The sequence below is a fragment of the Branchiostoma belcheri genome, unplaced genomic scaffold (genome assembly GCF_001625305.1).
Source record: "Branchiostoma belcheri isolate BF01 breed outbred unplaced genomic scaffold, Haploidv18h27 scaffold18, whole genome shotgun sequence".
In the NCBI taxonomy this organism is placed as follows: Eukaryota; Metazoa; Chordata; class Leptocardii; order Amphioxiformes; family Branchiostomatidae; genus Branchiostoma; species Branchiostoma belcheri.
Window position 1 is genome coordinate 83464 of NW_017803268.1, and position 12962 is coordinate 96425.

Consider the following 12962-nt stretch of genomic DNA (forward strand, 5'->3'; position numbering starts at 1 on the left):
CTGCAAAGGAGTCTGGTGGAGACTACGGAGGTCCCGTGTTTGGGGAGGGCCACCCCACGCACGTTAAAGAACCCACCGCACTTAAAGAGTAGGAGACATTCCCGGTGTGAGTGGTTCAAACCTTACAGTCAGGTCTTACGCAGCTTGTACTGGTGTGTTACGCCTTAAGGCGGGTTACCGGTTATGCGAAACAAAGAAAACAAAATGACCCTCTCTTCGGACAACTGTATTTTCCCCCTAGGCCTGTATCACTGGGACGACACACGTTTTGAACAGATGCATTTCCCCTTATGTCACTGAAAATACACATCCTTTAAACTGGTAAATATTGTAATAACTGAATTTCCCCTGTATCATAGAGTAACAAAAAACCAATGCAGTCTACGCTGCCCTATCACTACAATATCTTTATCCTAGAAGAAAAACTGGTTTCCCAATTACACAGCATAATAGAGACATCTAATCTACTGAAAGATCATTTGAAGACCGATTTTGTTTAGATCGAATACAACATAAAACTTGGAGAAACTTTTTTATGACACAGTTCATTTTTTAATCTACGTCAAAATACAACAATGGGAACAGGTGTATCGCCGTCCTAGAGTTGACGCTTCCTTTTTTCAAAAGATACACTCTTCTTTTGTAATGTACAAATGGCGTATAGCCTGCGGAGATGGAAAGAAGGACAAAGCATTTGTGTGTGGAATGTCTCCTTGAAAAGCCTTCCAACAACAAATCTTTGTCAGAGGTTTGTCTCACTGAAGTTTATCTTATTTAAGAACTAATTTTCCACTAAATAGCAAAGTTCTTTCTATCACAACCATTTATTTTTTCAAGCCAACGTTTCGATGACCTTCTGTCATCTTCATGTGCTTCTTACTGTGCACTGACACTAGATATTGCTTGGTGCATAGTGCACTTATCTAGTGTCAGTGCACAGTAAACCAGTCTGATGAAGATGACAGAAGGTCATCGAAACGTTGGCTTGAAAAAATAAATGGTTGTGATAGAAAGAACTTTGCTATTCAGTCGTTTACCAACCTGATGAAATTATTTACGGATAATTTCCCACTACTTGTAACACAGAAGAAAGGTGACATTGTGTAGTATAGTATTTTCAGGTTCATTGTACCTTGTACCAGTCAAAATACCTAGCGTGTTTTTACAAGTACCATGAACAGTGGACCACGTCTTGGCGCACTGTCTTATAGTCAAAGACTCACGGTTTCTGACCTTCGGCCGAATTTTCTCGCGACTAAATCAATTTTTAAATCGCTTGCCTGGCTTAGTAGCCATGACTGACAGTGTTGGGTCTTTTGAGTCAGACTGGAGGCCTAGGCCTGCTCGCCCTCGCCAGTGGCCTCCCTACACGTATTCATGACTTTAACACTTCCCATAATGCCTAGTAAAGATTACGGATATGACGTATGACCAACCCCCCTCCCCCTTCCTCGATGTAATATTTCCAACAAGTTCTATCGACAAACTGGTTAACTATATTGTTTTCAATTATTTATCTAGTATAGAGCGCATGCCACAATTGCATTTTTGTTGGAATTAGAGAAAATGACATACCTTCTATCGTTCTGCCTTCTATCGAAGACTCTCCTACTCATACGGTCGCATTACGTATATCCACTCCTTACGTCATATCCGTGATCTTAACTAGGCATTATGGGAAGTGTGACAGTCATGAATATCTTTGCCAAGTTTACGAGTGACAAACCCCGTACGTATCCCCTGCTGTTACAGGTTTAAAAGATGTTGCATGCGGGAAAAGAAAGGATATCAACTGTGAGGCGACGGTGCGCTCTTGACAAAACCAAGCCTCGAGCTCAGCTTCCAAGAGCCAATGGACACGACTACTCCGGCATGGAACACTCTTTTGAGAATCTGGTACTGGAGGGAGGAGGAGCCAAAGGAGTTGCCTACATCGGAGCAGCAAAGGTAGAGACAACCATTCACCATTTTCCCATTCCCATGATGCATTGTGCCTGGGGATAAAATCTCCCAGGATGCATATAGCATATGAAGGTATCCTGTTGACGTTAAACAGCTTGTTTTTGTTTCTGTGTGTTGTGAGGTGCTGAGGCGTTTTATACTTATCAATTGACAAAATATGGGCCAATTGACCAAAAAAAGGTAAAACATCGCTGCACTTCCCACGAAATTTATTTGACCAAGGTAGTCTAGTGTGATCAGGCAATGAAATGCATGCCATTACAAAGATCACAGGCGATAGCATAGCAAGCTCGCTAAAAAGATGAACGACATATACTACTTAAAACAGCGGCCATAGATATTATGAAAAGAAGGTCAGCAAGTAAGGTGTAAGCTAAGGTTTCTACTGGTACATTTTCTGTTGAACCTAGCACTTCCGTCTACGCTTGCGATTGTGAATAGATTTTCACTCAGTGGCATGTCTGCCATCTCTGTACTCTTGACTGTAGATCCTGGATGAGGCAGGGATTTTGCCCAACATCAAGCGGTTTGCTGGAACCAGCGCAGGCGCCATCACTGCCACCTGGCTGGCAATCGGGATGAAAGCAGAAGACATACTGGAGGAAGTCAGTCTGAAAAACCTGATGGACCTCTTAGGTTAGTAATTACGAGGACATTGTCTTGTTTGATCAATAAAAAAGTCATTGTTGGGTGGCTAGAATGTCTAAAACACAAGGCACTTGGCGTCTGCTCTTCTGCAGGATGATGGTACTGAACAGGGCTGAGCGCTCTGGAAGGGTCACGTGATGGAAGGGTCACGTGATCAATGTGGCAAAGTTCTTCGGAAGTCGATATCGACTCCCCATGTTTCGGAGCATTTCATGTCCACGGCGTGAACGTATCTTAACGCAAAGCAACATTTACCGTGGCCCATGCATGTCTTGAACGACGTAGTTTACGCAACAATTTCGTCCTCGATCCATTTTCGTCTACATAAATGACGCACGTTACGTGTAAAAATGGGCCACCGTTAACATTTTTGTTGTTTTCTTCTCTCCACAGATGCACCAGTTTCTAAAGGCTGGTTAGGATACCTGAAGTGGATCCCCCACATCCCAGGCGTGCCCAGCTGGCTAACGGTGGACAGCATCTCCATGGCCCTGACAATAGCTACAGAGAAAGGCGCGTGTGAAGGGGAGGAGTTTCTGGACTGGTTCGGAGACGTCTTAGAACGACACCTCGCACGTCTTTATCCGTCAAAGAAAGGACTGGACAAGGACATCACGTTCGATAAGGTATTTTAATACCTTAAAAGTACCACAATAAGAAGTCTCATATACCTCCGTAAAATATTTGTGTTAATTTATTCATTGTTGTGAATTTCTCCCACTGCTAACGAGGAGGCAACATAATGCAAATAGCAGGAAGTTGAGGACAGGAAATCAGATAACCGTCTGTTGGACTTTTTTCGGACCTCTGACCTAACTTACTGCAAGGAGGTTCATAAAGGTCTTTCTTACTGTTAGTGTCTCCTATGTGCCTAGCATGTAGAAATAGACAGGAATACGAGCAAGCAAAGATAGACACAGACCCAATGAGCACGAAACCTCCGCTCCGCATACGTAGCAATATTAACTACATGCAGATAGGCGTTTGAAGCAATCATAGACTATACATTTATCATTAAATATACTGTAAACACAACATAATGTATTATAATGCATATGGGGGATATATTGCCTGTTTTACCTGTTGTAATTTGTAATTTTGTACGTAAACTCTTTCATGGAGTGTTGTCCTGCTCTAAGCTTTGCTTTGTGGTGTTAAGAATAAAATAATAAATGTATTCTATACGTACTCATCAATCCGTATTTTTTCCTGTTTGTATAGCTCTACCACGCGTTGGGAGTGGAGCTGTGCATCGTGGCTTACAACATGGTTTTGGGCAATGAAAATTATTTTCACGTCAAAACCACGCCTATGATGAAAATCAAAGAAGCAGTGCGCATGTCCATGTCCATTCCAGGTTAGACCACGTTTTTGTATCTCTAAGTATTTACTGCAACAGTATGAGCATTTTACATTTGTATATTAGCTGTATATGGTCGCATATGCTACTATTCATATCGATATCATGGGGTATGACATTACCAAAGGAAAACATATTGTTTTTGCTCAGTTTCCTCTTCTTCCTCTTCTTCTCCAAACCAAAAAGGTCAACGACCTCACACCGGACGGCTGGTGCCATGGAAACTAGTGTTGGGTTACATCATGTTGCAATTTTATAGCAGGAGGGATTTAGACTCTTGTCTGACCATATAACGTTATATGAATGTTGGGAATCGGGACGTTGGGTCGAGCCATCGCGTTGTCCACGAGGGAAGCTTAAGCATTGGGAATAACAACGATCACTTTGCCTTGGTACTTTCCAGTTGTCTTCAAGCCGTGTGAGCTTTCCAGTTTTCCCAGTACTTTCGTTGACGGTGCCATGGCAGCTAACTATCCTCTCTGGGCATTTGACGGTAGGTACCATACCAAAGGGTATTATATGTAACATTTTTTGCACCAAAAATTTGAATATTCCATCGAAATTTTCTGCCTCATGATGAAGGCATTTACAAATGAGAAGTATTTCCTTCTCGATACTAATTTGACTTGTATTCCTCAATTAGACGAAATAAAATGTTTGAATTCCCACATGTAGGATGGTACCTGTCCATGAAGAAAGAAGACACCTTCCACAAGAGGCTGAAGATGAACGAAGGACAGACGGTTCGTCGGATGTTCCACCCCGAGTACAGGAGGGAGCGGTTCGGCACCAGGAACGACAAGACACTCGGCATTGCGCTGGTAGGAATCATGTTTGGACTTTCAAATTTCGTACAGGCAAACTACATGTACAGCAGTGAGGGTGTGCTTGCAACTGATGTGATAGATAATATACAAGCAGATCTCTTGGTGGCCGCGATACAGTATCAAATTGGCCAGGCAGTATCCATTTGCCACCGATACTGTCAGCTAATGGATACTGCTTGGAGATTAGTAACAACAGAGGTTTAAAGAAAGACCTCTTCCTTTACATCTCATGGTAACAGCAACGATGACGGTTGGTTGAACTTCTACAAAGAATTTGTGTTTGTTCTTCTGTCATAACCAAAGTATAATTGCATATAAAAATCAAAATTTACATGGGAACCCCGGGTTTGACCATCCAACATGGCGGCCAATCATGGTCACGTGATAGTCACGTGAGTGCAAAGACCATATAAGGTACTGTGGATTGCAATTCACGGAAATATTAGGAAAGTTGTAATGTGTAATGGGAAATTGGCCACAATAAAACCCTGTCTTTTGGTGATTCATTCAATAGAGTCTAATTAGAGTTCATCTTCAAGCAGATCAGGTGGCAAGGCAGTAGCCGTTGGCCAAGCAGTGACCATGAGCCTTCGGTGGCTAATGGCCACTGCTTTGACCAATACTTACTGCCTTGCCACCGTAGGATCTGTCTGGAGATTATTTTCTGGACTCACACTGTCATAACACTTCCTATCCTGCAAGGATACCGCAAGATTCAGTACAGTTAAGGGATGCTTTAAATCTTTGTGGCATTTTCAAAATATAGACATGAAACATTCATCAAATTTTCATTCAAGAGCACCTTTAAACGGCTTGGAGTGACTTCACGACTAAAAGATACCTTTTACTTAATCATCAGTTTTCTAGCGATGACCGTGAAATGTACCAGGAGCGGTATGACGAGCGGCACAGGAAGCTAGCGGAGATGAAATCTGATCATGAATTCTTCAAGGAGACAGAAGAAGTCACAGAGCTACACAAGTAAGCTGTTAACATTATTTGCCAGAGAACTAGATATGTTTTGGTTTGATATCGATAGACCTCTTGGCTATATTTTTTTGCATTAGCATATGCATGCTTCAATTCAATGGAGATGGTATCATTTACAAAGTCTCAATACTATGAATATCTGCTCTCAATTACTAGATCTGATTCTTTAAAGCACCAACGTTACCATGAATTACCACTCTCATTATATATTCTCATCATTGAGGGGCTCTCATGAGCCTTGTTTTTGTGTATGGTGAAGAATGAAGTAAACAAAAAAAAATATGTGGAAAAAACAAGCTGTTTGATACTGAGTTGTGCATGAATCGCATGGTCTTTAAATTTGTAATGTTAAACTTTCTTAATTCGTTTTCGTGGTACCAAACTTTGACAGGAGTTACAAGGAAAAGATGGCCGAGCGCGAAAAGGCACAGAACTTGAGCAAGAAAACTTTGGAGCAACTATTCGGCGAGGATATCAAAGAAATGATCGAGCGGGTTGAAGGAGTGAATCCTCCTCCCATACCTGAAATGGTGCGTATCTAGGACGCCAGCCTTGAACGTTTAGGCCATGTTGATTTGATTATACGGATGACATCCTCTGGGAACCCCAAAACTCGATGCGAGCGTGCGAATATAAAAAGTTAGGACAAAAAAAAATTAAAAGTTGCTTTCATTATGAAATTTACGTAGTGACCACAGTGTGTCACAAATGTGCAATTCATTCATTAAGAATTCCGAAATTCCAATTTCAGGATATGTCAGCAAGAGGAGGCTTCTCACCAATTCCGCGACTAGAAAGACCGACAATAATATCTACAGAGGAAGCAAAGAAGATCTTTTTCGAGGTATAGTGATGATGCCACCCATTTTTCTTGATTTTCAATACAGTCGTTGATGTTAAGAGAAAAGTAAACTGTCGCTTCAGAACATCATCCAAATGAAAGGAGATAGTCGAAATCCTGCAACTGCCTGTTCAGTAGATGTACCCCAAATAATATTGGGCGTAATGCCAATTATAAAATTACTGTAAATTACGTCTTTTTTATATTTCAGCTTTTCAGTGATGAGGACATCGCCATCCTGGACGCACCTTCAAAGGAAAAGGCGTTTGAGCTGATGATGCTTGATGAGAATGGAAAAGTAAGTTATAATTTATTTGATTGTTTTTTCTTGTTGACAAAATCTACTAAGCCTAAGGTACATTTTGTAGAGGAGGTGAGTTATCAATAGTACCCACGAATACGAGGTCAGTGTTAACGTTTACGGCGTTTTGTGTGTATTCAAATGCACAAATGCATGTCTCCCTGCATGTTCGGTCAGTTATGGCCGACGTGACCTGGGCTCAATGTTCCTTTCTTATATTTGTGAATATAGAATGATTTTACTACAGGCAGGTAGAGGGGTTTGTGACCGCAGATGGAAGTCAAGTTGGTAGGCAAAATGGTTCCCATGTACACGTATGCTGGGGAAATGGAAGAATGAATGAATGAATGAATGAATGAATGAATGAATGAATGAATGAATGAATGAATGAATGAATGAATGAATGAATGAATGAATGAATGAATGAATGAATGAATGAATAAACCTTTCTTTGCATTTGGTTGTGCCAGTACATTCACTCAAAAAATCTAAATATTAGTACTTTCCGGTATTTCGGGATCTCCGATGTCTTTATCCAGTGGAACATCCTCATTATTTCAGCTGACGACAGACCGACTGTGGAAAATCTACGATAACGTCGGTCCCCTGCAACAGGCCAGGCGCACATACCTCGGGCACAGGCTCGTCTCTACACCGCGCCAGTATTTCAGCACCATGATCGAATTCGTGGGAAGGCATAGCGGCACCTCTGTAAGTTTACTAATCATCATACATGTGTCTATTATTTATGTTTACCGAAGGAGAACACATTGTTTTTGCTTAGTTTCTTCCTCTTCTTCTTCTCCAGTGACCTCTGACCTGACCAATGACATGATTTGTTGACGTCTGAGACCATGGTGACTGGTGTTGGGTTACATAATGTTGCAATTTCATGGTCTACTCTGCTCCTGTCACCATATACTAGTTTTTCCTTGTTTGCTCAGTTTCTTCTTCAAACAGTGACCTCTGACCTGGTCAATTACACCGTCTCTCACCATGGTAACTGGTGTTGGGTTACATAATGTTGCTATTTTATAGTAGGGAGGATTTAGACTCCTGTCACCATATAATGTGAATGTGTTTGAGTAAGATTTAACAGAGCAGACCATATGCGAACATTATGCATTTGCTTTCAATTTTTTTTGCAAATATTTCTTTTCTAGTTACTGTTTTATTTTAACACACTGAAGGGTGGTTACCTTAACAACAAAAAATTGTACCTTCATGAAGTTGGCAAGTCCTTAAGGAATGGAGAATTTTTCTTCCACGGTCATTAGTAAAATTAGTCAGCCGTAACAGAACATATCCTAATTTGTTGGAGAAGGGCTAAAAAAACAGTAGCCTCATGATCACTTAATAGAACTTTATCTGGATCAAGCTTTAATTCAGTGGTTGTGTAAGAAAAATTCAATTTCTCAATTCGAATGTTGCTCTTTTCCGGGGTAGATATTCTATCAACCATTGGGGCGAATATATTTTCATTTTAGACTTCGGTGACGTCTCGCACCACATCTACACTACCAAAAATGTTTTTTCTTATTTTTCTTATGTTGAGAAATATTTTCTTGTGAAGGGGATATTCAAGAAAATTCAAGAAACATTCTTCAAAGTTTTTGTATGTTGTTTCTTAAACAAAGAATGTTATTCTTCTTTTTCTTAAGAAAATATTTCTAGCATCATGCTCATCAACAAGAATCTTAAGAATTTTAAGAAATTTGGCTCTTAGTTCAAGAAATTTTTTCTTGTGTACAGAATGGTTTTCTTGATTCAAGAACAGTTAGCTCTTAGTTTAAGAAATCTTTTCTTGTGGACAGAATCGTTTTCTTGCTACAGCAAGAAAACTCAAGAAACAAATGTGTTTCTTGAATTTTCTTGCTACGGGGATTCTTTAATTTCTTGTTGAAAGAATACTTTTCTTGCTACAAGATACATTTTCTTTGTACAAGGAAAACAAGAAAAACGACAAGAAGCATTTTTGGTACTGTAGAACTTGTCCTCAAAGCTAGAAACCTCTATTTGTCTTTCCTCAGGAGGAGGATGTTCATAGGTCTGTTGCCATAGATACGGGCTATGTGGGCACCATGGATTTTGATATGGCAAATGAAGACATGGAGTTTCTCATGAGGGTGAGCTGATATGTGTGTGTGTGTGCATATGTGTGTGTTTGTGGGTGCGAGCATGTGGGGGTATTTGTGTGTATGTGTGCGTATGGGAGTGTATGCATTTCTCTGTGTGTGTGTGTGTGTGTGTTTGTGTGCATGGGTGTTTCTATGTGTGCGCATGTATGGTGTATGTGTATGCATGGGTGTTTCTATGTGTGCGCATGTATGGTGTATGTGTGTGTTTGTGTGTGTGTGCATGGGTGTTTCTATGTGTGCGCATGTATGGTGTATGTGTATGCATGGGTGTTTATATGTGTGTGTGTGTTTGTGTGTGTGTGTGTAATATGTGTGTAATTTCAAACGATACGTACTAATAAGTATTTGACAGACAATTAAAAGAAAATGGCTACTTAAGTGCTGTCTCTAGACACAATGAAGCTACCAAACGAATGTTTGACAGTGTTTTTTTTACAACAAGCTTTAACAATTCCTTACTGTGTTTTACAGCAAGCAGCTTGGGCGACTATTGCCTTTCTGGAGGAGAAGAAAGGTGCCATGGTCTGAAGATGTGCCGAAAATAATAAATAATTGCAGAAACATCAACTTGATTCATACATGTACTCTTAATATTGTAATGCTTCGTGTTAGCATACTTTTAAACTTAACATACGTCTCACATTTGAAACATCTTTAAATCAGGAAACCCAGAAAAATTTGCTCAATATAATATTTGCTTAACGTTAACGGTGATAAGTAGAAAATGTAATAGTAAAAAAAACTGTCTAGATTGCGTATTCTTAGACACAATATCAAGCAAAGTCTAGATAAGCATTAAGGTCACACCTTTTCAACGTTAAAAATGTTATACAAAATCTTTTTAACTATTTAAAAGTAGTTAATAGCAAATTATGCATAACTATAGTTAATAACTATTCATAGATAATTAATAACATATATGTTGTGACTACAACATTGTATGTTAATATTCGGATAAAATGTAATAGATAATACACAATAACTATCTAGGCCAATCTTCTTATTGTAACATTAGCACTCACGGCAAACGAGTCCATTATAATTGTACGTAAGCTTCCCCCTTATTGGCTGTTGTAATGAAGGCGGGCAATGTGATTGACCAAAGCCTGTTTTGAACCAGTAGCATACTCACACAGATCGCACTTGTAACGCCTGTTCTGATTCAGTTTCTTGTTGTGAATTTTCATATGATGAGTTAAGCACGACGCGGACGCTGTCTTATACTCACACATCTTACAAACGTACGTCTCATCATCACAGTGTTTAGCTTGGAAGTGCATGTTTAAATGTTGTTGTTTTGTAGCCATAAAATCGCACTCTTGACACTGAAACAACAGCGAAGCGTGTGTCTTCATGTGAGCGGATAGTTGGTAGTTGCACCTGGCCTTAAAATCGCACTGGTCACAGGCAAAAGTCAAAACCCTCTCGATGTGTGGACATGTGGAGGTTAAGATGTCCTTTCTTCGCAGCACGGTAGTCGCACTCACTACACTTATACGGTCTTTCGCCCGTGTGGGTCCGCATGTGGATAACCAGATGAGACTTGTGGACCGTCCTGTATCCACATTCGCCGCACATATACGGTAAATCCCCCATGTGGACCTTTTCTATGTGCTGTTTCCGAGCCATGTTCGTTTTCCAACTGCCACTACAGTGAGGACACTGGAATGGTCTTTCGTCAGTGTGAGTTTTCATGTGTTTGTATAAGTGTGATACTTGTGCACTGCGAAAGTTACATTGGTCGCAGTTGTAGGATTTAATTGTTTGTTCGTGTCGGTTGCGTGTTTCGACACGATGTGTTTTTCTAGAACGTCTTTCCTGGTGGCCGCGTAGTCGCATTGATCGCATGCGTATATTCTCTCTCCGGCCCCGCGTTTGAGTCCCATGTGCATCTCCCTGCGGTGCCTGTAGAGGTTGTTTATATGAGTCGCTATGTACTCACACTCCGTGCAGCGGTGTTCCGTCTTTTGTTGTTTTATCTTCTTCGGCGGTCCGTTTTTATGTTTCCTGCCGTGACGCGCCAACAGACGCGCGTGTTCTGTTTGGTAAGGACAGTGGGGACAATGATACATTTTTACATCTTCCGTCAGCCCATCCGCTGTTCTATAGGTAGCGTTGTGCGGGTCCAGGACCACTTGTGACTGCGCCAGGTCTTGACTAGCGGGGTCCGGTGAGTCGGTTTGCGTGGACGTGTGGTCAACCTCCCCCTGTCCTGCGTTGTCGTATGCATCAGTCTCGACACCATTTCTTCCAGATTCGTCCATTCCTGTCAAGACAGTTTAAGGGATACAGCCGTGACTTCGAAGTAAATTACCTTGAGACAGTGCGTAGGAGTTCTCAAAATACCGCTGTAAGGCCTCATCGACTTAATTTTATGGATGACATTCCCTGAAGACCCCCAAACTAGTGCGCGCGGGACGAATAAAAAAAGTTACCGACCAAAAATAATAATGCTACGAAACAACAGGAATACAAAGCTGGTATTGTGCATTTGCGGCAGTACTTAGCGACGTATGCTGGCTTTTGGCCGAATTTATGAATCGGCACTGTACTGAGTTCTTGCGTGTGGAGCTTCGGTAGCCTGGGTGCCCGGCTCGCTAACTACCATAGACTACCCAGGCCTAGAGCCAGGCCAGAGCCTCGATGGACGTGATCTTTTTTGTGGCGAAAATGAATGCGGGCGCGGATGTCATCCATAAAATTAAGTCGGTGTGGCCTAATTTGTAATACCAATAAGGCCACAGCAAGTATTTCGTATGGATGACATTCATCATCATGACATTCAGCGCAATTAATTTTCACCTGCTTTTGAAAAAAAAAATTGTCGTCCCGGAAAGTGATGAATTGTCAGTAAATTTGAAAATTTTGGAATTTTTTTCTTGCCCCACCTTGTTTTTTCCCCCCTAAAAGTATCGCATTTAATAGAATTGGAGTTTTGCGGAGCATGTCATCCATTAAATTTAATTGATTTGGCCTTATGGAAAGAAGCAACGGGGTAGCTTTTGGCATGCATAACGTAATATTCATCATTAGTCACATCCTGCACAGTCCGAGTCCTGGCTGTACAGTTTCTTAGAAACTTAGTCAGCATGAGTTGAGTTACTGAGCGGTCCCCACACTACATCCAAATATGGTGATGGCCAGAGAAAAGGCCACGCAGCCAGATCGACAGACGATTTTAATTTGAGGTCTTGAATCGTTCTCAAATTTCACATTAAAGTAAGACATAGGTTTAACATATGTAATAGAGTTTGTTTTTGATTAACGTTTACTATAATAGGATGTGATTGTCAAATGCTGAATAAAGATCCTTGAATAGTGATACATTGCAGCATCGAAATGCGTCTTCTCTTCGCAAGGACGAAACTAATTATGAAGGAATGTAGAAGATCATGCTTAAGTTGTGTTCTTACCTTCAATAAAACACTGCTAGTGTTGTGTTTCTTGAGATGACTCGAGGAATTTCTGGAGAACCGCTAGCGTCTTCTCAGCGGGTCATCCAATCATCAATGGGGTGACCAAATTCCTTCGATGTCAAGGGTCAAAGGTTAGACTACCCGCTTACCTTCGTAGTGTCTCTGTGAAGTTATATCGAGTATGTCTTTCGTTGATCTTGGCTATAAATGTTCCTATTTTTTAGCCGATGGTGTGTACTTCGAATCAAAGTTGCCAGTTCTATTTGAGACCACCAATGAGCATATTATTGATACAAAAATGCACACACATACACATTTCCACAGATGACTTACCACCAAATAAGCATTTAATTTCAGTGCAAATATACAAAGGGTACAAGAAAATGTCATAATTATCATACAAAAAATGACAGGGCATCATACATGTAGCTTGGCCACTTGCATGATACAAAAAGTAAGGTAAACAAAAATAACATCTT

General features: G+C 40.8%; 1 protein-coding gene and 1 pseudogene across 1 annotated transcript in view; one reads left to right on the forward strand and one right to left on the reverse strand.

Annotated features, from left to right (window-relative positions):
• The window catches only part of LOC109467394, a 10382-nt gene extending 745 nt beyond the window's left edge, over window positions 1–9637 (forward strand). The window contains exons 2-14 of the mRNA XM_019765337.1: window positions 1753–1947; window positions 2451–2598; window positions 3004–3236; window positions 3832–3967; window positions 4374–4463; window positions 4646–4791; window positions 5657–5778; window positions 6179–6317; window positions 6539–6631; window positions 6840–6926; window positions 7491–7640; window positions 8960–9055; window positions 9539–9637. Of these exons, the coding sequence (XP_019620896.1) occupies window positions 1762–1947; window positions 2451–2598; window positions 3004–3236; window positions 3832–3967; window positions 4374–4463; window positions 4646–4791; window positions 5657–5778; window positions 6179–6317; window positions 6539–6631; window positions 6840–6926; window positions 7491–7640; window positions 8960–9055; window positions 9539–9595 (1683 nt within the window). The 5' untranslated portion in view covers window positions 1753–1761 and the 3' untranslated portion in view covers window positions 9596–9637. The remainder of the gene's footprint in view (window positions 1–1752; window positions 1948–2450; window positions 2599–3003; window positions 3237–3831; window positions 3968–4373; window positions 4464–4645; window positions 4792–5656; window positions 5779–6178; window positions 6318–6538; window positions 6632–6839; window positions 6927–7490; window positions 7641–8959; window positions 9056–9538) is intronic.
• Window positions 9638–10078: 441 nt separating this feature from the next.
• Window positions 10079–12579, reverse strand: LOC109467397 (annotated as a pseudogene).
• Window positions 12580–12962: the final 383 nt, after the last annotated feature.